Source organism: Etheostoma cragini, chromosome 7, assembly GCF_013103735.1.
Source record: "Etheostoma cragini isolate CJK2018 chromosome 7, CSU_Ecrag_1.0, whole genome shotgun sequence".
In the NCBI taxonomy this organism is placed as follows: Eukaryota; Metazoa; Chordata; class Actinopteri; order Perciformes; family Percidae; genus Etheostoma; species Etheostoma cragini.
In genome coordinates, this window is record NC_048413.1 from 18,867,161 (window position 1) to 18,894,794 (window position 27,634).

The window sequence follows — 27,634 nt, forward strand, 5'->3', positions numbered from 1 at the left end:
CTTTCCTTAAAAACGACCTCTTGCAGTTGTGAAAATGATAACAATCCTCTTTGGGTAGCAAAGACTAAAGTAGTGTGGCATTGCTAGACCAACACAGAAGGTCTAAGAAGGTGGTTGGTGTGTTGGGCGTGCATACATGTGACTTTTATATTGCATAAAATAAAATAACCTTATTTTCAAAAATGTTGAACTATTCCTTTAACCATGAGGGTGATTTTTTTCCTTTTTAGATGCCTAAACATAACCATTCCTTCACCATATTGTAGGTAGCAGGTCACAAAAAACTCATTTAAGGTTTTTGAACACTATGAATCAATTTGAGTCAAGTGCTCACCTTTAAGAACGTAAAAGCAGTTTACTTTAAAATAAGAGAATTGTCCATTTATAAATCTTGATCGACCCCAGATTTAGAGTCTGTGTGAATACAGTATAAATGATTTCTCACTTTAATAGTGAGGAAACAGCTCAGAAACAAAGCTACGTAATGGAAAATAGTTCAATCATAACAAGTATGTGTTTTACAGATGTATTGGCAGCCCTACAAAACATAACTGGTCTTGATTAGCAGCAGTGTGACAGTTGGCTAGCCCTTTTTAAAACAATCCTGTCAGAGGTTGAAGTATAGACTGCTCATGTAATTTGGTTTTTAGAGAGTGCCGGTCGTTAATGGGCAAGAGGAAAAAGTTAAAGAAAAGCAGCATCATAAAAAACTTCCTGCAGCCTATTACCAACACTACAGTATGTGTCTCACTGATTGTTGACAACATACATGCTGCATGTTATTAAAAGTTTTTTTAATGACCTAGATCTGAAGGTTGTTTAATAATTTGCACTCTGCAATGAACACTTATTAATAGAAACACTTACCAGCCACCTTTCAAACTGACAGGAGGTTAGTATTTTATACTAAAATGATAAATGGTGTGTGAAGTATCACATTAAAGATGTGAGATCACGTCAAATAATCCATCCTAAAAAATTTACAGAACACTTGTACCAATTCCCACACTAAAAGCTTGCAAATGATTTGAAGGGCAAGAAAGCACTTTAAGCAGGAGCTCCAACTAAAAGATTTTAGCTTGAAAGCTATTTGTTCCCCTCACAAAGTGGACACAGAGGTATTCACACAAATCTACATCTGCATTTCTCTGTGTGCCACACATATGGCCATATCAGCTTGTGTCATTTGTGAAGGAAACAGTTGTTTTGTTGGGTTTTTTCACAGAAAGTGGGACATCTTGTATGGAGTAGGTGGGTTGTAGATGAGAAAAGCAAGGAGGAGGGTGGCATATGTTTCTAATGTCGGAGAAAGAGTGTGTGCATGAGTAATGTGCGTGTGTTTGTGAACGTATGCTCATTTTAAGATATTCAGACCACTACATTTCCCTACAAACTCCTGGTGCCCCAGTCGTCCCCTCTGAGTTGCTTTTGTATCTCTCAGGCCTCAGAAAATCAATGAGTCTGTTTGCTGATGGCTGGTATGGCCCCAAAAGGCTTCAACCATCTGCACTGTATGACAGCCAAACGTGTGGGCGTATAAACAGAATGTGCTTCTTGCTCCTAAATGCAGCATTCACTGTAAAAATGGGCCCGCTTAGTTGATTAAAAATTAAACATGCCTTTTCCCTTGACATCCTCTCATCCTAAATTGCCAGAGCATCACTTTAACTCAAACTAAAACCCTGTTGATAACACTGCGATGACGGCTTCTAGCTGAAACACGCTCAGTTTTGCCAAAAATGAAAATATGACTATGTATTTATCTGTGAATGCCAGTGTTGTGTTTCATTGATCAGGGAAGTATAATCATTAAAAACACTCTCTAAATAATATGGCTTATAATATGGCCATAGTTCAGAAAGGTGACAACAACATGCAAGGCTTAAAGTGTGTGTGGGCAAGGTAATATATCAATTCCTTGCTTAAGGCAGTTGCAGAAGCATTTTTATTAACCATCTCTGCTATGTTGTGAAAATTGATGGGATCTCGCCTAAGATTTAAAATTTCCCGTTGGTACAAGGCAAAGCACGCTGCTGCTATTTAAAGTCTTGCGTGGTCGTGTCTGAGCATGTAACACTTAATGTTGATGGCTCATGACCTGACAAAATGTTGAATAAATGAATGTGATTGTACAATAAAGGTAAACTGAACATATTTACTGTATATTTACAAAGGATGACATGTATTGTGAAAGGGTAAATCTACAATTAGTGATGAACCCACAACCAAGGGATTTTTTTCGGACCCTTAACTTTACTGTTTTGGTTCACTCTCATCGTTTCAGAGCAAAAAATTATAAAAGTCCACTACCTGCTCAGCGCTTAGGATTTACATTTGGCCGGTGGACGGACACACAACTGTTTGCTAAAAAAGTTCTACATGTTATATTAAAAGGGAATGTCAATGCTGTGTGGTTTAAAGAGGACTAAAATACATTTTAAGACCATTAATCTGTTTTTATCTTGCAGTGGTAACTCCAAAAGTAAATGTTTACTGAGGCATGATTTCCAACTTACTGCCGGTCTTACACTGATGGTCCTGCACATCATTATAATTAAAACGGCTTTCCTATTGCTACTGTTAAATTTAACTGTGTCCTTCTCATGGTCCAGTACCTTCCCTCAACTCTGGAAGCTCCCCCATAAATCTATCTATTTTACTACTGCTCCTATACCAGTCCATACCAGTGTAGTGTTATTTTCTATAAAGTAATAAAACAGGAACTGTTACAAATACAATCTAAAACTAACATTCATAACAATATAATAATAATAATAATAATAATAATAATAACTGAGCCAGATAAGCTGCTATAAAAGTATATTGCTGTTTGCTTTTTTACACAAATATCACTGTCTGTCTTTATCTCAGAGCAGTGTTAAAATAGCAGCTATGGTAGCAGCAGACGGGCATCAGCTGATAAGCTCTGGTAATATGAATGCTTAAAACAAAACGACCCAGCATTTTTTAGATTTCATCTCATTTGATAATCCATTTGCTTATACTGAATGGTAAAAAATGAGATTGTATTTTTTTTGTTTCTCTGTAATAGAATAATCGCTCTTATCAGAATGAAATGATCTTTAAAAGGTCAATCGGGGTAAATAAAGGATTCATAAGGGATGGAGAGAAAGCCCCACTCAGCATGCTATGGTATGAACTGAATGGTTATGTGCTTAATGGCTAGAATGGAAAAGTCAGGAATATCATTTTGTTACATGACACAAACTCTGTAACTTTGTAAGAAAATATTGTACGGAGGACTTGGTTATTTGTGGAAAGGACTTTAAGACTGTGTAGAACTGTGAGAGTGGGCTCCCGTGGTCTTGTTCCCTGGCTCCCTGGTGTTAGCAGCTCTCCAGATGCCTTGTGAAAACAAGGCTGGTGGGTGTGGGGGGATAATTACCCCAGTTTGCTCATGTTCTTCACTTTACCACACTTCCTTAGCTATGAGTAGTTAAAAGCTGCAAAACTGGATGGTTGAAAACACTGTTGTATAGCTAGTTAGTTCTGTTGGCAGAGCTGAGAGGCAGTTACGTACATTAACTGTACTGTAGTCTTCATTATCTAAATTGTTGGAATTTTAGTTGTTTATTTTTTCTTACCACACAATTGTCACATTGGGAGAAAGCTTCAGTAATTCCCCAAAATGGTTCATTGGCATTCCGTAATTTCAGAGGAAAATTAATAAATTAATTAACCGTTACTGTAGGCACGAAAGCACTTTTCTTCTTCGGTCCCCCACAGGTTGAGAGTGGAATGGTCCATTACGGTTACCATTACCATTATTCTTATGTCTCATTCCAACAAGTTCATGAACCTCTGAAAGGATTTTCGAGACATTATTTGAAGGTACAAAACAATCTTGGGTGTTGGATCAATCAATATTGAAATCAATCAGTAACAATAAATAAGACACATGCTGTATAACTGTGTTGCAAAGTAGGATGTAATCAATGACAAAGCAATGCCATGTGGCAGAAAAAAAGTTGTATTACGGTTGTAAAAAAAGAATCGAGGTTTGTATCGAATTGCTGGTCAAAAATCGTGATACAAACCGAACCCTGGGTTTGGTGTATTGTTACAGCCCTGGTGTAGAGATCATCATGCATCCCAGTTTTGGTTTAAGTCACGAATCATGGTAAGAACTTTTCAACTGTAAGTATAAGGTTACTCCTGTGTGGTAATATTCACTGTTTTACTTTTTCTTGCCTTAACTCAAAACTCCAATCACTTTTTTCTACAATAAAAATGAATCAAGTCTATAGATTGCACACACACAAAACATAGACTGAAACGTAACCCTTCAACAAGTGGCTGTGAATTGATGCAAGCACATCCACGAGAAGGCAGATCCGGACAAATCATCCGTGGCCCATATCATAACATCCTCGTTGACAATTTCCGATTTTGCACAATGTAAATACAACTCAATAAGAAGGTAAGGAGCTTACAATGTTGTTATTGTTAATGACAGAAAAACCAGCATTAGCAAGCGATATCACACACATACATAACTATGGACAAGCTCTATTATTTTCATTTCAAAACTTCCTCTCATTGTTGTTATTGTCAGTCTGCCTCTGACTTTGCATTGCATCCTCATATACTGCCCCCACATTTTATGTGCTATACTGCATCATGTGGACACAGAATTTATTTCTATCAAAGCTTTCAAAAAGCGTTGGTTTGTGTACATTTCCCAAAATAATTATGAGATTGTATTGGATATAATTTATCTTGTTCACTAAAAAACTGTGACAAAAATGTTAAGCCAAATCAAGTGGAGGAGAGCACCGTCCTTAAGTAACAAAGATGCTTGTCTGTTTTAATCACTACCATCAGTGGAACTGTTACTGCAACTGATGCAAAAAGCCATCTCCTTGTAGAGTCAATGTAAAAGGTTAAAGTGAAGCTCAACGTGAGACTGCAAATGAGCACAAGTGAGGCCAAGACCGCCCTAGGCCTGGCGTTACACATTCACAGGGTGACATGGCACACTATGACTCTCCCTTTGCCGTAGGGTGGGAACACGAAAGGCAGAGTCGGGGGTGGGGGGATGGTGTGTGTGAAGAGGAAAGACAGCTCACTCCAAATGGGGAAAAAAGGGCAATTAGTAACCAAGTCCCTAGTGCAGCCCAGTTTGCCACGGGCCAGAATACCTCTGTGATCAGATTCCTTCTGACGATTTCCCCAAATCTTGGTGCACAAAGCTGGCCATCGGCAACAGGCACGAGAACAATGAAGGGGGTCTTCCGGGCAGCTCTTGTCGCCCATCGACTCTGTTGTCTAACTTCAAGCTCTTGTAATTAGGACCAGCTAAACACACTATGCAGGGCCCACACTGGTGAAAGTGTGAGACCAAGAGATATCGATAGCAAATCATGTGTGACCTCTGCCCCTCTCACATTTCTTTTACCACTTCCACTACTTACTCCTTCCATCTTTGTATGCCTATTTCTTCCCACTCTTACTTGTTCTTGCCCTCTGCCTTTGCCCACCACTGACTATTCCCTCTCTTTCTCTCCTTCTCATCCCCTCCCCAACAAGTTTTTTAATCATGGACAGCATCAAACGGCTCAAACTGCCTCCTAATGAGCTGTTACTATAGCAACTGCTCCTGTTAACATTACTGCCAAGCAGGAACCCGCCCACATCCTCTTAGATAGTCTCTTAAGCTGCATATTTTTGTGTATATTTTACCTGTGGTAAGCTTTACTGAACACCTTAACAAATTAAAGTGTGACTTAAGTACTGAAAACTGCAAGCAAGTGCTGTCATGGTTACTATTAAACTGTAAGCTCCATGCACACCACAGGTCTGGGAATATTACTGCGATGCAATTCCCGTAATGGAAATTTTGTCAGATAAAAATGCACCTCTGGCTGTGATGGTAAAGGTCATCAACTACTGCATATCGCTTTTCTAAATGTAGAACATGGTCTTCACAACAGTAATACAAATGGTTAATTTCTGTCCTGTCTATAACAGCAAATGTTCCTTTCCTCACTGAGACATCAGGTGGTGAATACTATCTGCCAAGAAATACTTTTTGGAAGAATTTACAAATGCGTCCCCTCCTAGTTGCTATCATGGGGAGAGGAATAAGACCTCAGCAATCAAACATTTTCTCTCAGACTATGAAAATAATTGGTTTGGAGCATGAGGCAGCTATCTTTTATGCAATGTTATTCCAACAGACAGTTACCATATCTTATGCAACAATGCTAACTTGGTTGGCAGATTTGAACACTGATGTCACACATAAAGAGTGGGATCCTATTTGTGAAACCACTGAGGGTTCAAGAGACATTAACATTAGATTAATCCAGTTTAAGATTCTTAATCACTTTTATTGTATTCCGACCCGGCAGTTTAGGCTACAGCTGAGGGATAATGTACAGTGCTGGAAATGTTGCAGCTCGGAAGGGACTCTTCTTCATCTGCTCTGGGAATTTCCCATGATTCAGAACTATTGGCTAAAGATTCATGATCGCATTGTAAACATTACCCGGATTAGCTTGGAGAACTGCCTTTGGTTGTAGGTTTTAAATTATCTACAAATGACACTGAACTGTGGAGCAGGGGACTTTATTCCAACGAGTATAATGGTTGTAAAACAAATAATAATGATAAACTGAAAGAACCCAGGTGAGCCCTCTTTCCAGGAGTGGAGCACGGAGTTGGCATCATACAAAAAAATCTCTTTCAACTCAACACAATGACCGGGCGGAAAACATCTGGCCAAATGGGGAAAATTCATGTAATATATTGTTACCAGATGAGAGCATGGTGCTTATTGTAAAACTGTACATTTGATCCATGTGTGTTTTAAAAAATACATATTTTTATTTTATATATTTTTTTTCTTCTTTTAGTTATTTCTATCTGATATGTATTACGTCTTTTGGCTTAATTCCTTTTTTTATCACTATGCAATATATGTTGATGTCAATTGTAAAGCTGACTACAATGAGGACTACAATGTAACAGTGGTGTTCAATAAAATAATTTAAAAAATATATATTAATGTATGGAAATAGATGTTACATAGAGTATGTGAACTTTGCATGGGAGATCCCACGTATACCTACATTATATATACAGTATATACTGTACTCAAGTTTCCTACAGTTTTAAGGATTGTGGTCAATAGTTTGTTTTTCAAGCACGCTGACATTTGTCGGTGTTGTGTATTTATGTTGTTTTGGTTTTGTGATTCTTATGTGTGATTTGGCCGCGGTAACTCTGCAATTCCTCCCTGTGATTAATGAGGTACTCTATGTTTCAATCCATTATTTGCTCTGGATGTCCCGATATCTAAAGACTATTCTCCCAAGTCATGAAAAAGCTCCACCAGTGCAAAAGATTCTGTATTTTATTTCTGAATCAATGTTGGTTATGGAGGAGAAAAGGCTAGATGTAGCGGTAGTGAAAGCAATCCCTTAACACACAGACACACACACACACACACACATCTCACAAAAGGTCGATCACACAAGCTCCAGTGGACATATCTCTGTCTAAGGCAGTGACATGTCTATATACCCAGCGAGCATAGATCAGGGCAGAGGCCAGATAATATAGGGCCATAGTGATGCATGTGTTCCTTTGCTCAGGCAGTCCCTGACTCAACTTTGTCTCACTCACTCTCACTCTCACTCTCTCACACACACACACACAAATAGAGATCAAATGAAAACATAAATTGGTGACATTCAAACACACTACACAACCACTAGTACATGATTATTTGTGCACAGATGAAAAAGAACTATTTGCTTTAATCAGACTACAGTGGTGGTCCACCTGTGGCAATCAACTGATGTTTCCATGGAAACAGGTGGTACGCTTCCTTAGAACATGAAGGAAGGAGAGCAAGCGAGGAGAAAGGAAGAGAGCGCATGAAATAATGAGGAGAGGTGGGCAGACGATAACGAAAAAGCAACAAAAAAAGGACAGAAAGATAGAGAAAGAAAACCAGTGTTGAGTTAATGTGCAATGGTGGATTCAAGTTGAAGTATCTGATTCTCTGATCTTTTCCAGCATTTAGACAATTTCCAGGCTTTATGTTCGGCAAGTTGGTTACTTTCATTAGGTGGCAACCATTTGAGAAGCAACTGTACAGTCGCCTTGACCCCTCAACATCTGGCTTCACAAAACATTTGGGGTAGTTATTGGAAATGTTTTTAACACAGTGACGCCTAATTCCCACCTGCAGCGGAATGGCTGCGGATCCGCTCTAGAACGGCGGCGGAGTCATTAAGTTTCCATTTAAGTCAATGTGTGTATTTCTACTGACTTTGGAACGGCTGTGTCCCAACTCTGTCCCAGCTCCGGCAGTCTGCCCTCTAGAGCAGATAAGTAGAGCTTCTATTTTTGCTGGATGCCGGAGAGCTCCGCAGCAATGCAGCACACGGCAGATGGTGCGAGACAGGAAGTCGAACAAAAAACTAAATAACACATCTGGTGAATTTTCAAAATAAATTAAACGGTGCTTACGGCGGATCATATTTCCCTGCACTACACTTTGAAAACACAGCAGAATTGTTTTCACTCTACTCCTCTGGATGGAAAAAAAACTGTTGTTGGTTTTGTCATTTTATTCTACATGAATTTGCGAGATGTCGTTGGTCCTCAAGACTTTAAATGTCAATAATGACTGCAGCTGTTCCGCAACAAATCTGAACCTGGTGGGCTTTGACGGATGGCATAGCACAGAGCCGAAACGCAGCAAAGGGGATCCGCAGACCTTCGGCAACCGGTGAAAATTAGGAATTAGAAGACTATTCTCCTTCTCCTTCCTTTATTCAATGTTAAATGTTGACTTTACAAATGTAATTCATTTCAAACGTTTAAACAAATTAGCACAACATATACTGTATCTTCTACCTTATTCCTGGTGATATCGAGTTCTGCATTTAGTTCGGGTTTTGTGTGACCAGCAGTTTGTGCGATAATTGAAAGCACAACGTGGGAACATTACTTTGTGTAAACAATCACGCCGACTTTTCATAAGTCAAGTGGCGTTTTAGCTGTATACATTTTGAGCTATCTGCAATAACATGTTCTCGCGATAACATAGCAAGACGGCAACAACACGCCAAGTGGCATATATGTTTACATCCGCTGTATACAGTGTAGAAATACAGGCCTCTTGGCTTGTTGTTGCTGTCTTGCCGTGTTATTGTGAGAACATGTTATCACAAGAACAAAGTGTTATCGCGAGAAGAAAGCTACAGTTGGGTTTAGGAAAAGAAAAACGGGTGTTGTGGTTTGGGGTTTTTAGTTGGGTTCATTTTCCCTTTTTCATTGGCCTCCTTGTGTTTTTGTCTGTTTTTCTCTCTGGTCTTTTGTTGCTGGTCCTGTCTTGTGTTTCTCTGTACTTGTTTGTTCTACTTCCTGTTTTATTTTTTGTCAGTCAGCTTCCTGTCTTGTCTTTCCTAGTCCAGCTTTACTTTGTTTGTCTGATTGTCCTGCCCCGCCCTAATGTGATTCACCTGACGTCTCACCTGTTCCTCATGACCTCATTACCTCTTGTATTTAACCCCAGTGTTTCCTTTGTCTCTTGTCAGATCATCCTGGTTTGTTCGCCTGTCAGTACGTCGTTTTGTCGCAGTGTCCCCGATTTTGTTCCTGTTTCCCTGGTCCTGGTGATTATATGCTTTTGCCTTTTTTGGATGTTTGCTTTTTGCCTTTTATTCTGGGTGGTTTGTTTCGTTGAGGCTTCCTTTGTGTTTTTTTGGACAATAAACTCCTGGTTACCACCCGCCTGCCTGCCTGCTGTCCTCATCTCTGCATTTGGGTCCAATCCTCACTCCTCCGCAACAACGGGGTTGGTTTTAGTAAAAGAAGAAAGCGACGGTTGAGTTTAGGAAAAGAACAACAGGGTTGACTTTGACAATCCACGCTCTCCTGGGTGAAAGTCCACGATGTAATGTATAAGCCAATGGAGACGAAACGGCGTTACACGCTAAAAAGAGAGTACTCGTCTTGATAACACACCAATAATGGCATACGAATTGGCGAGATCAGTCTGGAAGGCAAGGCAGTTTTATTTGTATAGCACATTTCAGCAAAAAGGCAATTCAGAGTGCTTACATAAAACTTTAACTGAGCGCTTAAAACTGTTAAAAAGTTACAGTGTAGAATGAGAAAGAACACTTATTTAAATAAAGGTGGCATCAAAAAGAAAGGTCTTCAGATTTCACAGAACTATACTGAGCCTCAACTTCTGGGGAAGAGATCAATTGATTGTGCTGCGCAATCTATTGAAAAATGACATTTAAGAATATCAAATTTTGATTCCAGAAATGTTCAGTAAGTCTGGATCATCCACAGACCTTACTGTAAATATTTTTCACAGTGACTATTTCTCTAGTAGAAAATTGTTCCAATAAAGTCTGTTCATCTTCTCCAAAACCTTGGCAAACTATCTGCACAATTTCAAACCACCAGAGGTAAGGGAAAAAATGTGGTTTTCTGTAAAAAGGATGTAAAATACTTGAGGAATGTGATGCCCACACAATGCAGAATGGAATCTTGTATGACTGATCAAATAGATAAAATAAGATAAAATAAGACTTTATTAATCCTGCACTGGGGAAATTCCTGTGCTACAGCAGCTCAAAGAAAAAATGTACACACATCAGAATAACACAAATACACATTAATTAGGCATAAGCGTAAAATATACAAATTAAGTATAAGAAATAAAAAAACTAGTTATTATTAGTTATTAGTTATAATAATTGTAATAGTAATAAATCAAACATATTTACACAATTAACACCCTTCTATAAACCAATAGTATATTACCACAGATATACAGATGAGAAAGGTGCGGATAAGTAGAAATGAAATAGATGGTATTACTTTGACACAATTGTATTAGCCTGCATTAGCTTCAGTGAAATAATTGTCAAATCTCTGGCTGGATGGATGACACATTTTGGCTCTGCAATAACAATCTGCTCTCAGGATTCAACACTTTAATATTTAATTCAGCTAAAACAGATGGTGTTTTTTAAAGAATCTTTTGGGGACATGTTAGGCCTTTAGTTGTATAGAGCTTAGACTTGAAAAGGGACAGTAAAGAGGATTGACATCAAGCAAAGGGCCGCAGGTCGGAGTTGAACCCGTGGCTGCTGCGTTGAGTAGTAAACCTCTATGTATAGGTCCCTGCTCTACCTGGTGAGGTACCCAGGCGCCAAAACAGATTTATTTATGAACAAAAATACAGTAGTTATGTAGTGTTTGCAAGTTGCATATGCATCCACAGTGACTGTTTACAATATGAGCACACATGCATGTCTCTTCCAGAGAGTTCACATGCTTTATGTCTCCTTAGGCTCAAGCTATTTTCCACACCACAAAAGGGGAAACACATAGTGGGTGAATAGCCTGGCGTTGTCATGTAGAACTCAGCTTGCTTTTCTCCAATAAGAGTATAGAGCGTAAGGGGAGCAAGAGAGACTAGGACACAGTAAGAGAGAAAGGGAGCTCGAGCACCCTGACCTGACTCGGTTATGTAAACAAAATAAGTTTAGCAAGAGCGAACAACAGGGTATGGCATATACAGAGAGAGGGCTCTCTGTGTGTGTGTGTGTGTGTGTGTATTTTCTAAATGACCTGCATGTCTGTTTCACATTTGTTTTTTTAATTGGACAGATTTCTTAGTGAGCTCGCTAAATTAAAAAAGGCAACCATGACACAAGCAACCCTTATCTGTCCCGCCCTGCTCCCTCCTTCTTCCATCCTGCTGTCCTGTCCTGTTCTCATTGCCTCTCCTTCTCAGTCACATCTCTCGTCTGTTTTGTTCTATCTGGTGTCTCTCTGATGGCCTCTTTACATAGCTGACCTCAATAGTAATGGCAGAATGAGGCAGGAATATCCTGCCAGAAACAATATACCTCAACCAATAAAAAGCATCTGTTCTGTGCTGATAAAATGCTGGATTTGTTACAGATGCAGCCAGAATGGTTTCCAGCAAGGGTTTGCTTTTTTATGTTGTTCGGGACATCAGATAAACCAGGTTTTTGGTTACGGGTGGAGAGAGAAACAACAAAGCACTATCCAAATAATAAAAATTGTTTTCTCTTCTTAAATATGATTGAATAGGCCCAGTCATAAAATGTAGCAAAGTCAAAAGATAAGTCATAGAGGGGACCTTGGGGCCTCTGAGTCTTCTAGCTTGTCAGCAAAGCACAGAATTGGAAAAGACATCAGCACCAACAACTCCCTGTGACGAAGACCTTCTACTTATTTTCACTTTGTTATTCTAGTTGTCTATTTATTGCTTTGTCATCTTTTCTTCACTATTATAGCCATGACCATAACTGCAACAGAGTGCTGCCAATGTAGATAACAACCCAAACACTTATGTCAAAACGCAACAGTGCAAACATGCACATAAAAAAAGAACATTCACTACAACCCCAAGGATTCACACTCACTCCCAAAAAATGGTGAGACATTTCTGAACCAAACAACCCAGTCACGTAGGAGAACATAAGCGCTAAAAGCCAAACAATTCTTTCTTAAGGATTCTTTGGATTAATTTCAGCAGTATTTCTTCCTTTGTGCCTCCACTATGTTGCCACAGTACACACTGTACCAATGTATAGTCTGGGGGTTAATGCCAGAGGCTATAAAACTGGGAGGAACCTTGTCTGAAATTAATAAGCACATTGCAAGGTAGAATAGAGGAAATAATGCACTGTAAAAACATGTGAACTAATACTGCGTACTGTAGTTGTGAATGATAAATGTTTGATCACATTTTACTCCTTTCTTGTTTCTTTACTCATTGCATTCTATATTTCATTGCCTCAAGTTCTATGCCTATATTTACACACATATATATATATATATAAGACATTACAGACATTACAGAAGTTTCTCGTTAGCATCTTATATGCTACTTGTTGCAAAGTGTTGCATGCGCGACTCAAATCTGCACTCGACTTACATAGAGCAGTGATACCGGTAAGCGATGATCTCCATTAGCAGCATTAGCAGCATGGTTGGACTTCTGGAGCTATGGTGACTGCACATTTAATTGACTGAGTGGGAAATGAAAGCGTCAGTTGAGAAGCTACAGGTGGTCATGGCAAACTAGAAAAGTATGCCTTTGCACTTAATAGCAGGAAAACTTTCTTTTATCTTTTGTGGGGGGAGATCTTGCCAAAGCAGATGTTTTTGTTTGTTATCATTCTATACAACTTGCACTTTCCTAAAAAAGACGTGCCATATTTTCAGTTTTAAAGCTGATTGTTCTTTTTTGTTTACAAGTTACAGATGAAGTCTGGAGATGAAGGTACTTATTGTTTACTGTTTACATCTTACTTTACACACTCAGGGGAGAGACTGTATGACACTAGTCGGTACAGCCTGAGACATGCACAATAAAAAAATAAAAAAAATTGCCTTCTCCATTTTTGTTTTGCTCTCCCTCCATTGTACCGAACCGAACCGCGATGTCTGGCCGAGGTATGAACCGAACCGTGACCTTTGTGTACAGTTCTCCTTCTGCCACACCCTCTGAGTCTTTCAACATCTCACTACATGCTCTCTGCTGTAGGTGTCCCCATTTCCATACCGTACTGAGAATGTGGAGGGTCAGGTCTGTCCCTGCCTTGAATACTAAACAGCAATGCTGTTCATGTTGTCAACAGAATGTCGTTCAACGCTACAAAATAACTGCTTAAACGCCGATTAAGGATTCCTCATTTTCCTCAGCAACATGTTACTGACAGACTCTGGAACTGACTGCAACGTTTTGGCATAAAGACAGAAAGTCAACTGTTCACCTAAGATCAGCAAAACAAAGGAGCTGATTGTGCACTACAGGAAGGAACAGAGACAGACACGCCCCCATCTTCAACTACAGGACTGCAGTGGACAGAGAGTCAGCACCTTCAGGTTATATACTGTATATATAACATATTGATCTTCATTCTGCATATACATATACTACATGCATGTTTACATTCAGTTTATTGTCATTCATCATTATTATCATTTGCAATTTCTGTCTTCCAAACATTTGTCTTACCACATTTCAGATTTTATTGTTATATTTTATCCCTATGTTTAATTTGCACTATTTTATATCTTATTTATTACATTCTTATTTTGTTTTTAAGTTTTGATTTTCACTATGACTGCTTCAGTAACTGTTGAACATTTGACAATAATTAACTTGAAACTAATGAGCTGCTCAATCTGGAAATTAAAAGAAGGAGTTGGACTCACCACCATGAACGTAGTTGTGTAGTGTGCAGTCAGAAGGGGCCACCAAATGGATGAGGCTGGACTGGCTGAAACCAACTGTGTGTTGTTCTGCACGCACAACAAATGAAATGTGAAGAAAAGAAAAAAACCTTGCTAGTGTGTATTTTGTCCAAGCAAACCAACACAGACATAAACTACATGCTTTGTATGCTGCCCTGCTAAATCTACTGTATCAGCCTGTGAGAGCAATTTAACATACCTTTTGGTGAATCATCTGCGGTTGAGTCAGAATGACAAATTTACAGAATTAGTTATTAATCTTACTATCATGATGATTGAAATTATTTACAGAGCAGATATGTGCCTTTAATCAACTTAACTGTTATTTAACTAAATTGGAAATTCTTTCTCGAGTGTCCAATATGCAGTATATCGTAATGTTTACAGGGTGGCAACAGTGCACTTTAATTACTAAAAGCACACAAGGGATTCTTCACCTACTTTATAGACTGTTCACATTATATTACCTCAGTATTTAGCAATTATACATCAATCTAAATAACTGTTTGTGACAGTCCACACCAACTATTCAGACATATTAAACAATTATCAGAGCAAGCTAAAATAAAATGTGTTACACTAAAAAAAAAAAATTCTTCTGACATCATGCAGCAGTACTTTATTACAGCACTGAGTAGCAAAAAGCAAAGCAATGACAGTGTCCTGTATTATTTGGACCTGAATGTTCTCTTGTTCCTACAACCACTAAACCTACTCCTGCACAATGATTGAACAACAACAAAATTATATTAATTCATGCTCAAAAAGGTGTGTGCGGTTCTTCTTTGTTAAATGGAGCTGTCACAGAAGTTGCAGTTCAAACCACAATGACACAACAATGTTAGCATCAATCACAACAGAAATAAGTGAATTTCAGCTGATATTTGCAAGGTATTTCTAGGCAAGAATATTATGTGCATGTGTTGTATCTTAACTGCATGTTAGGATTTGGTTGGAGGCATTTAGTGTAGGATGTTACCTGGGTTGGGTAAAGGTGGAACAACTTCCTCAATCCTCGCTTTGGTTTCCATCCTCTCCAGCTTCTGAGCCTCGTAGCGCTTTCTGCCCTGCTCCTCTTCTTCTTCAGTGGCATACTACAGATAAAGCAATTACAGTATAAACATTTGCACAGGTGAACATATCCATTCAAATAACTGTCTCTGCGTGGAGTAATGCAGTAAAAGTAAAGTATATCACATTGGGGGGAGGTCTTGCCAAAGCAGAATTTTTTATTAATTATTATTCTACGTAACTTGCACTTTCATAAAAAAGACATGCCATATTTTCAAATATTACAAGTTACAGATGGAGAAGAGGTCATTTTCTTCACTCGAGTTTCTGAGTGGGAAAGACACCAGATGATCAAATCTTCTTAACATAACCATACTAGGAAATACACAGAGTTGTGTTGAATGAAAATCTTAATTAGCTTCGTAGCAACTCATTGAGCAATGGTTGGAATGTTTCGGATGGTCATTAATATCAGAAAGTTACACATTAAAGCTTTAAGACAAACAAGACAAATGAAATGGACTTTTCACACAGAGACAGAGAGAAGCGGACAAGTAAAATGCTAAACTTGGTTCCCTGAAGGTCAGAGCAACCAAGTTTCCATGTACCTTGATGGGCGGAACATCCATGATCTTTTCGACATTGTGCAGAGAGCAGGGGACATACCACAGTGCTGCCTTGTTGGCCAGCTTTTTGGCACCTGCAGTCACAGAGAGAAGGCTTAATTATTATACATAGGGAAATGTCAATTTGGAATTTTACAGCTTTCTTCCACCAAATACAACAGACCCAATTTATTCTGAGTTTTGTGATTGGTTAAACCATTTTGAAATAGATGTTGTCAAAACAGACCTTTTTATCAATACCCCACTAAACGCCCATCCAGTTTTTTAACAAATCCAGTGGTGCTGCCTAAAGAATAGTCTGTCTTCTGCAGACAAAGGAGCAGAAAACAAAAGAGGTATTTGTACGAAGATAATCATTCACGTCTACACAGAACCCAAGCTTACATTCATTGAATGCAGTCCCTTGGTTTGTGCAAGATTTAGCATAATCCCTGAATCCTGAATTTTTTGCATTGTCATGTTGTAATTATAAAACGGATGAAATAATACTGCAACTCACTCATATATTCGTCTTTCAAAACATACAGATGCACAGTTGCAAGTTTTTGTTTTTGAGGTGTTGTCTTTTGTGACGACTGAAAAGGATGATGATGTAGGGTGAAAATATAAGGTGTCAACTGAATAATTCCGTAAAATCTGTTATAAGTTCAACGTCTATCTTTCAGTCCTCCGAAAAATGACCATGTTCTTAACTCAAATCTCATTGGGACTGTCAAATAAAACTGCTGAAATTCTGAGAATTACGGTACATGATACGTTTTGGTGGTTGGAGGGATTAGCTCTGCCATCCCACAGAAAGCTAAGAACCAAAAGATCTGATGACAAAACTTGTGGAAATCATATTGCAAACAGGTGGAGAGGTTGCCATAGCGATATCTTTTCTATTCTGCTAATTTTTCCTCTAAATTCATTAACAGAGAGAGAGGTGGGCTATTTTGAGGTTGTGTTGTTATAGCACCCAATGGAGGCACACAGATTAAAGACAGTGCAGGGTTAGCCAGCTCAGATGAAATCAATCATCTTATAATGTTAAAGGCTAGTACTTATCTTATACTTATATTTAAATATTCAGATTTTCAGAAGTTTTTTTAATTGTTGCTTTGGCCATATTTCATCTATACTTACTATACATAAATAGGAAAACTCACACATAAATAAAAATCATAATGAAAATGAAGAATTGGGACATTATTACTGTGTGTGCTTTGATCAACGGTAAACCATGCAGAGACTTTGCAGAAGGAGATGTAAAGTTAAGGGAAGAGAGTGGGAGCACAGGCTTATGGCAGGCTACACTTGGGGAATAACATTTGCATTTTACACCCGAGCTAAAACCGTGCAGACAGCCGGGACGTGTTGCCATGCCGACCACGCTTCTTTCCTTCTCCTCTCATTGGCTCCTGCACTTGCCAGCAACCAGGAAGTTGCCCAAAGGAGAAAGGCATATTTACATGTTCTTGACTCTATCGAGACTGACTCCAGTCTGTTATTAGCTCCTCCTGGACCTTTTAAGTCAACTGTGTTTTGGATGGAGGGAGAAAGAGGAGTGAGAGAGGGACAGAGGGCAAAGAACCATCCAACTAATGACCTTTTTGACCAGAATGTAACCAGGGAACTGGCTTTGAATTTCAAATCCCTCAGCATCAAATGTTGACAATGTTAATTTACAACCATGTCATTGCATGGACTGCAAGTTCACACTGTGTCTACTAAAACATCACATATTACTCCCCATTATGCGTGCAATATAATGCACGTTGTAAAGGGAAAAGCAAATTGAGACAGACCATAGTCATAACATAACATAACATGCACTTTCCTACATGTAGAATATTTATCTTGATTCATTTTGCTTGTATTGTAAAATGCCTGTAGAGACATTTGATCAACACTGACATTATTGTATGTGATTCTTTGTGATTACAGAGAACTGAATTCAGTCACGAAGGAGAGGTTTCAGCTAGCAAGGGGGACAGCTGGCTTACTTAGTTTGCATTAATGAATTAGTGGATCGGAAGGTTTTGGCTGCATCCACCCTTAACACAAGCTCCACAAATCTGCTCACTCTAATTTCAACAGTCTATGGCACACTGACTTTTTGCATGTTTTTCAAGTTCATCCAGTGGCAGTTTTAGAACGATGAATGTAAAAGGGCACTCCGGCAGCTATGGTGACAGCTGAAACAAAAGGCACCTGCCAGTGGCGGAACTTTCTTTTTAATTGATGGCATATTAGTGCAGTAGTGCATATAGTACATGAAGAAGACAAGAAGACAACTGCCTGTGAGTGGCAAGATATTACACAGGAGACTATCCAACTATAGGAGTATAATGTCAGCAAACAGAAATCAATTTAGCATAAGCAATAATAAAATATACTCATGTAAGCATGCCAACAATCAAATCAGATTGTCACTACAAAACAAACAGCACCAGTAGCTTTTTTCAAGCAGCCATAGACAGAGGCAGACTGTGTTTTTACTTTAACTTCAGAATTCCCAAACACTATGCTCGGTCGTATTTAATTATAAAACAGAGCATTTTGGGGTACTTATTTGAGTGTTCACATTGGTGCTTAAGTGTGGGAAACGTCCTTCCAGCACTATTCATGATCATCCAATCCCCTTTACTCTATGTCTTAGTCATCAATCATTACGTCAAACAATTTTGGAAAGCTTTGCCCTCATCCATTTCTTTCACCTCAAGCAGATTCACTCTTTTCATCGCTGTCTTTTACCCGTTCACCCCTCAGCTCTGCCTCTTGACTCTTGCCCACTACCTTTCAATCTTCCTCTGAGCAGAAAAAAACCTTGTTTTATTTTCTCCTTTCTGAAAACCATGTTCCAGGTTCAGAGACAGTGCAGCAAGGAACGTTTTTAGTGCTTGATCCCCATGGTCAAACCTAAACATTTTCCATTGTGCTGAGCCAAGGCTCCATTACTTTTAACTGTGCTACATCTATTCCTTATAAGAAAAGATTAAAGCACGCCAGGAGTAGAATTTAGGGAGAGAAAAGGAATGTCCAATACACATTTGGACTATTAAGCTGGGCTGTATTGAGTGATTTTACATAAACATAATTTCCCGTACTCAATGACCTTTAATTTGTTGCAGTGTTGTCTGTCTTGTGACAGACCTCAGTTTTGCCCTAAGAAACTTCTGTGCTCCAAAGGTAAAACCAGCCTCATTTGTAGTTGCTTAAGGTCTTACAGTATTTTTTTTAAATTTTACATCTTTTAATCACAGTTTGGATTTAGATTTGATAGATTTTACAATATACAAATTAGACATCTTATTTTTCCTGCTGTGGGTGTTAATGACTGGACAATTGAATGATAAAAAAGCATGAATAAATGTGTTAAATGAGCTGCAGCGCTAAATATAAACCTAACACAATATTTGTGTTTATGTGTGTCTGTGTGTGTATGTAATCCGCGTTTAGTACATGCAGTTCCACTAGGAACATGGCAGGAACTGTCATGCTTATTTTAAGCCTCATCCCACAATGCATTGCTCTCAATCCTCGTCTATGCATGCGAGTGTGTTAGTTGAGGGGGCACGATCTGAGTATTCTTTTTTTATGCAAATGTATGCCTGAGTGTAAATGCAATGCAAGCTACATTACCTTTGAAGGAATTTTGTGCACAAGTGTGTTTGTTCCCAGGGTGGCTGAGCACAAACGTGTGTATTTACACATGAATGTTCAGTGTTTTTTTTTTCTTTGTGTGGCCATTTTACATCCACAGATCTTGTGCATGTGCCCTATAATGTGTGCGTGCAATTCTCTAAAGTGGATCCATGTATGTATGTAGGATCTGTGTGTGTGTATGAATGCGTGTAGTTTTAGGGGTATGTATGTGTATTTTCATGCATTTTTGTACATACAGGGGTAAAAGCAAATCTGTGTGCCGATGCGTGTGGTTGTGCATGTGTGTATGCTAGTGTGCATGTGCAATCCCCCAGCGGGGACAATCATCACGGCTCGTGCCCACAGTAGGCAGCCTTCCCCCGGGGGGGCCGTGACTGAGGCCTGCCTGACGAGATGCTGCCTGACTGACTGTGGAACCTGGGTGCTTTCCTCCTCCCCCAACACACACATACACACAAGAGTGAAATTAAGGTGAATGCATTAATAGAAAGATGCATGCACACAGAGTGTAACTACATAGTGTTGCAGTATACAAGGAGCATGCACGTTTATATATACACAAAGTTGCAAAAACATGCATGGGTGCACAAACACAGATCCTCTTATGTAAACAAAGGTGCATTCAAAATATTAACATAAACCACAAGTCTATAACCAAGCAGTATAATGTCCTCTTCTGTGTTTCTGTCCCAACCATCCATTAATCTTTGCCTGAGAAAAAACCTGGCCAAAATGTGTAAAACCCAGTCCTGTCTCAGTATGAGACTTATTTTAGAAAGTAAAGCAGTGTGTCTGTTAAGTATGTGACTGTGTGGGTGTGAGAATGTGTAGGTGTGTTACTTTTTCTCTGCAGAATGTGTCATCATGTGCATATCAGACTCTGTATGCACATAGGTCATCTCTACACAACCACATGTGTGTGTCAGTATGTGTCTGGTACGTTCGTGCATTGGGTCGGAGCATGTGTGCAGGTACATCCACTTGGCGTCCGTGTCTGAGTAGGCCACAGTGTGTGAGGCCTGACGCTAAGCCGACATGACAGAAGCAAATAATGTCTGCTCCCGTTATCTTCTCTTCCCCCTCGGCCCCGCAGGAACCTTTTAAAGGGCCAAACACTGATGAAATCACACACACACACATATTTATGCAGTCACATGTTTGTGTGCATAAATGCAGTACAGATGCACCCACTATGCATATACATAATGTGTCACACATGCACACCACACAAACATAAATTCACTAAATTATGCATCTAAATGCAAAGCGCAAAGAGAAACACATCTAACGTAACCATTCTCAATTACTGACATATAAATATACCTTCAAAAACCCAAACATGTATTCAAACGTGCTCAACCATTTATTTAAACAACCCTACATAATGTGAATAGAAATGCATAATTGGTCTGAGTTGTGTATAAAAAGTTAATTCATAAAAAACACAGACATCCATTCATAAGTTTTTATGGATAGCAGCTGTGTCATCTCAAATGCACACATCCATAAATACGACCTACTTCCTATAACTATGAACTAAAAGAGCAACAAGTTGTAGCCTCCCCTCTTATTGTCAAAGTTGCCTGTATTTCTGATTTGTTGACATGAACTTATATGCTCACTTTACACAGTACTAGGAAATATTCTTTATATACTGGTGTTGTAATTCATATTCCTACATGGGATATATATTTAATATGTGTTGTACTTTTTGTCTTAAATATGAATCAGGGTGACATCAGAGTACGTATTTATAATTTAAGCCGAGGCTATCAAGAGATCTGAATCTGTTTTCATTCTGTTTTTTCACAGAATGATCTACAACACTTTGTTGACATAAAATGCTAATATGGTGAGAATGTTAAAATGTTTTTATTTTTTTAAATATGCATCCAAAAGTGCAAATAGATTTTACAAGGCAAGAAGGTTTACAAGGCTGACTCTGTTAATAACATTGTTTATGCCCGATATATGAATCAATAGAATATAAGAAGAAACACTTTATCACTGCACTAAATCATAAATCCAAATTGTGCATCAAACCAAACAATGAGTGTAGTCTGTTCAGCTCTCTTTCTGATCTCCCCTCTTCAGGTTCCTTCCTGACGGGGCATGTAGAGTAGCGGGCTGTCTGTGCAGATGCCTGTATGTATGTACGTTGCTCCCTACCAGTCATCTCATATCTCTGCATCCGCCTCCATCAACCTGCTTCCAGCCCAGCAACCAACCAACCAACCAACCAACCAACCAGTACAAGTCTAGGGGATACTTCTTTTGTTTCTCACACCTCCTTTTCTTCATCCTTCTTTGTATCTCTTTCTCTTTTTTCTTTCTTTCACTCTCTTTCTTACGCTTTTATTCCCTCTGCTAATTTTTTACCCATCAATATGTGTCTGCGTCTCTCCTCACATCTGTCTCACTCCCTCATTCTGTCTCATTCACTGTCTCTTACACTCTTGAAGATGGACAGGTTGCTCTGATGCCTTAGTGCAGCCTAACTACAATTTAATTTAAAAAAATATTACTCCTAATATCCTATGCTACCGAAACTCATTCAAATCAGCATTGCCATCATATATTGTATATGAGTGTCTATACATGTAATAATATGTGTAGTCATCTTCTCTACCACTTTTACATGAATAAAGCAGTTACAGTTTGGTCAGCACATTGCATGTGGTTGTTACAGACGGTCTGTGCATCACTGTTGCCACTGGCATTTAAAGGTTCAGAGATAACGCTAGGTCAGCCCAATGTGATCCTCACTGCGTCTTTACTCATAGGGACTCTGGGCAGAGTGAGAGATGAGTGTGTACATGCTTTTAATGTGTACATAGCACACATTAAATGTGCATATATGTTAATAATTAATAACAATTTCAGACCGCTTCACTCGGCAAACATCATAAAACTGGAAATCAACATGGCTCTTAGTTTCCATTCCCCCGTCACAGCACTGTAATGCAGCACCTCATGAAAGAGGTGTTTCGTCTTTCATGCTTTTCAGGGCTTTGTTACTTATGGTGTGCTGCCCTCTACAGGTCTAACAGCAGAACAGCACAGTGAGGTCTAATGCATAGAGAAATATCCAGCATTTGGACACCTTAGACTTTAGACTTAGACTTTTCAACGACAAAAATCTGACCAATAATACAAACAAATAGTGATGGAAATAGATTAAAGATTCCACAGTAGCTTCACAGCATTTAAGCCCACATACAGCCATGGTACTGAATGATGTTAATTATGTGGCTTTCAGTGAGATAAAGAGTAAGTACTCTAAGAATCTGCAGCCAAAATGATTCTGATTAACACATTTAACACAATTGAATAAGAAATTACAGGTGCACACAGCATTTGCAGGGTCAGAGCAGTCTCTCTATACAGATGAGGGGCAAAGCACTGGTGCAAATAATGATATTTATTAATAATAATAATAATGATGATGATAATAATAATAATGATGATGATAATAATAATAATAATAATAATAATAATACATTTTGGCCTGAGGACAGTGGGATCAAGAATATGCCCTGATTAGTGCAAATAAATATACTTTGCAGGCAAATATAGAAAAAGCAGGGGTGTGGGGCTTTGGGTGTGGGTGCATGTTTTATGGACACCTGCTTGACAAATGAATAGGGAAACAGTATTGATAAACTGAATGCATATACATGCTGGCAATTAATTTACGTCTTAAGTCTGTCGGACAATTATGAACGCAGTTAAATAAAAATGAATTGAAGCAGACACCTAAATGCAATGACACAACGTTACATTAGTTCAGTGCTTATAATCGTACTATCTTAGTAAAATCTTAGAGAGTGAAAGATTTTAACTTTTAGAAGTGATTAGAGTTATTAAATTATTATATTGTAGATCTGAGCTGCAGAAATCTGCTCTTAAACTGAATTATATTGCCTTAAATCTCTGTGAGACTCCAGACGTGTGGAGCAGGTCAAGTAAAACATAATACAATATATCAACAGTCCCCATGTCTCCTTTTTTTGTTTTTTCAGTGGGTGTGGGCGAGTGAGAATGAGGCTAAAGGTGAATGCTATTGTGCTGCTAAGGCGGCAGGTTAAGGTGTAGCAGTATCATGAATATTACTTCTGTTAACAAAAGCAGTATGAAATTTTACTTCATTACCCATTTAAAAACATTATTAGTTAAGAATTAAATACATGTCTGAACTTTACCATGTGGTATTTGCCTGTTGTAAAAGTATTAAATGCTATTCACCTGTGAGGAGGTTCTCAGCAATGACTTTGACTTGCACCTCCAGTGAGTGCTTAGAGGTGTAAGTGATGTCAGCGGTTACATGGGCGACCTCTCCAATGAACATGGGGAACAGGAACTCTGTCTTCTCCACACGAACCAGAGCTGCCAAACAACGGTCCTAGAGTGGAGAAACAAAACAAACCGAAAACCTTTACAAATATCATACATACTTTCACAACAGTAAAGGTCCAATATGTAATATATTTACTAAATGACCCTAAACAGCAAACAAACGGATCAACGGAGATAGGTTCTACCCGATCTAAAAAACGGCATATTTCTTGCGTGACCAGAGACTTAACAAACCCTGGTTAAATATTGGAGATGCATTTGAAAGATGGAGACAGCTTAGAGCCCAAAAGCATGCCGAGTCAACTAATTTCCTCCTAAACAGCTAAGCATTAGCTTCGGGGTAATTTATCACATCTACAAAAGGGCAGGTATTTATGTAATTTCAACATTTGTGTACCAAAACACAAATGTAACAACCAGTAAAGTGATCCCAATTGGTCCTAGCTAATGCCGCCATGCTAACCCTGCTAACTGCTAACGTTACCGGAGAAAACACAATGATTCTTTGTTTCAGGTAATTATAGACTAAGGAAAACATAATTACAAACATTTTATTCCATTATTGCCAATGGATCCCTCTAAATCTTAGAAACTGCTCTTTTAAGGAGCGACGTCCTGCAATCTTTATTTACCCACAGTACAATAAAACAGATTGAATTAGGGTCTGATACAGTGCTCGCTCTTACGCCGTTCTGTGTGTTACAGTGTCGTGTGCCAATGATGCATCCGGCTTCCTCAATCATCTTGAGGATCATGCCACCATGGACATTGCCCACAATGTTGGCGTCATCTGGCCGCATGAGCCTGCAGTAAAGAGAAGAATAGTTAGCATGACTGTGGATCTGATGGTAGGATGTGGTTTTAGCACCTTGTCACAAGAATTCTTCGCATCCTGTTTGTAAATATTATCGATCAATAAATGTGAAAACTAACCAGCCATGGAAAAATATAAATCACGATTCTTTTTCTTAGACTTGATATCACAATTTTTTTTTTTTTTTTTAAATTGAAGTTATTTAAAAAGGTAAAAGTGAACAGGGTGAAAGGAGATCGTGATTTTATAATGATTAATCGTAAAGTTGTTGAACAAGGATCTCAGTCTCTTCTTACTCTAACAACATCTGATACTTTAATGCTAATTTTTTTTTAACAGGACCAAGAGCCAACAATTTAAGATAAGAAGAAGTGTTAATCCGCATTTACCACAGTTTAACTAAATGTGCTTTGTCGGTGTTTTCTTAAGTTTAAGTCAGTGAGCAGGTACTATGTGCTTTTCAATCATCTGATATATTTAGTACCGGTATTTAATCACTTAAATCAGGCTGGTATTTTCTTAAAGCTGAATGACATATTATTTGTACTATTATCATAATCTGACGTGCGTGTTGACAGAAGGCTGAGAGAACAATCTAGGGAACATATCTGCTGTGATGTGCTTCTAGGTAGAGTTAAAAGGATTTCTGTTGAGCAAAACATGTGGAGTATTTTCTAAATGTTTAGACTCCAGCTTCTTCTCTCCATGTATATTACTGATGACTGCATAGAGTGTCATTGGCAGTGCAGCATTCCATCATGTAGATCAACTGTTTTTCGTGTGGGTTGAACTAGTCTTACCAGTTACGATCTACAATCTGCTTACACAGACACACCAGGTATGAACCGTTGCACTGACTCGACTAATCACGGGAATCATTGTTCCTTGTTATTATGAATGACATAGACTTCCTCTATGTCAGAGGTCAGTCAGTTACATGGGTTGGGAATTTCACAATTGCAACATTTACATTTTACTGGCGTCAAGAGCCGAGCATCAGCAAAATTGAAATTGAAATTGTTATGTTACACATAGTAACCAGAAAATAAATTAATATCTACTACTTCAGCACTGTGATAGATTATTCTAATGAAAAACATAGAGCTATCAAGGAGGGGCTGACTGACTCTCTGGCCCACTTCCCTCTTGTATGATCTCTACACTCACATCTTCTGAGATTTTGAGTCCCAACAATGTAGTGAGTGATGTCATGCTCAATACCATTGACTCCCCCTTTGGCGTCGCAACTGATCAAAGTGGATCTCAACACAACCACTGATGCACACATTGGCAACGATATAATATGGCATCATTACACCTAGGTTTGTGTAGCACAGCAGACAGGCAGAGTAAAAAAGGTTTAGTGACACATCTGGCAAGAGTCCCAGGGACAAAACGTGTTTTTGTTTTTTTTGTTGGATTGTACATATTTTTCAGTAAATGTGTGCCTATTGTTTCATACATGGAAACTTGTCTACATGAGAGTTTCAGCTTAGAAATCCAGAATTATAACAGTAACATTCAAGACCAAAATCACAGCCAAAACTGTCTGACCTGTCTTTTAAATCAAGGTAACGGTTTGAGACACATCCAGAAAAACAGCTAACAGGGGCAAAGGCTACGCCACACCTAAAGCCATTGAAAATTCTTTTTAAAAAGGGGAACGGAAAGTATAAACCTGTTGCAATGGTGTTTTCAGAACTGATTTAGAGGTGAAAGTCTATGCAAGGACTGAAATTGTACAAATTTGAAAGTCCCTCTGATCTTTAATCTTGTTCAAATACACATTCCAATCCAAAATAATGGATCACTTTGATTACATACAATGTGTAATAGTGCAGCAATAGCCCTTTACAACGTCCACATCAATCTCGCATTCATCACTGAGGTATGAAACGTTGTCTCGGTGGTTAAAGAACCTAGTAACGTATACTGTATTGATATGAATATCACAAATCTAGAATATAACAAGGTTTCATTTACAGGTCATGGTGTGGGGAATTTTCCGTTTCCATTACATATCGGTTTCTAAAGTTGGAACACCCACACACCACACCTAAATTATGTCTGTTTTATTTATTTATTTATGGTTTAGAAATATCTGAAAAGGCACACCTAACCTTGTCTTTGAATTAACCTTTACTCGTTGTTAATGACAGAACCATTAATAACTACATAGAGTATAATCACTATCTTCTCACTGGTGGCTGAAGCAAACACAAAACACCTCATGCTTACCTGTGGTGAGTAGAATACAGGCAAAAACTGTGAATTAGCTTCAGAAAAGCATATCGTGGCATGATTTCTGTCCTGAGGCCCACACCAGAGCATAAAGAAGTGACTGGGGTGGAGGGGATTTTATATCACAAGTTTTAGTCAGACAATCTTCCATTACCAGGTAAGAAAGGTATTTATCAAACACACACAACTAGACAAATTTAAAGCAAACACCCAAATCCTGTGCATGTTTGCACAGCTTCTATGGCTAAGCTAGCTGTTCTCCAAGCATGTGACAACAGCAATGTCTCAAGGGTAAAATCAGATGGAATTGAGTATTATTTTTGAAAAGGGGGTTGAACACAAAGATATTCCTGGATCTCTCAATTCATAGAAAAAAAATACGAGCCTGTGCATAGGCAGCTATAACAGTATTTAAAGGACCCACCTCATCACAGTAAGCGTGATGATGCCAAAGTTCAAAAAGTTTAAAAGAGATGCCTAAAATACCTACAGTAACTTTTGATCCCTTGGAACAGCAAACAAACCCAGCAATCGTTCATACCTCTTTACCATCTGAAAGCAGTATTCAAGCGCCAAGAGATCTGTACAGCTTGCTGCAACAACAGAAAGAAATAACATCGCTCCTTGTTCAGTTGAAAACCTC

The 27,634-nt window shown here is 38.6% G+C and overlaps 1 protein-coding gene across 2 annotated transcripts in view; it reads right to left on the bottom strand.

Moving 5' to 3' along the window:
* acot7 (acyl-CoA thioesterase 7) overlaps positions 1-27,634 on the bottom strand; it is a 56,713-nt gene that overhangs the window by 23,133 nt on the left and 5,946 nt on the right. The window contains exons 2-7 of one of the 2 annotated variants that reach the window (XM_034876154.1): positions 24,623-24,740; positions 23,826-23,982; positions 15,915-16,006; positions 15,275-15,389; positions 14,495-14,509; positions 14,257-14,343 (exon numbers count right to left, since the gene is read on the bottom strand). In XM_034876154.1, coding sequence (XP_034732045.1) covers positions 14,257-14,343; positions 14,495-14,509; positions 15,275-15,389; positions 15,915-16,006; positions 23,826-23,982; positions 24,623-24,740 — 584 coding nt within the window. The remainder of the gene's footprint in view (positions 1-14,256; positions 14,344-14,494; positions 14,510-15,274; positions 15,390-15,914; positions 16,007-23,825; positions 23,983-24,622; positions 24,741-27,634) is intronic. The other variant, XM_034876155.1, reaches the window with a different exon arrangement.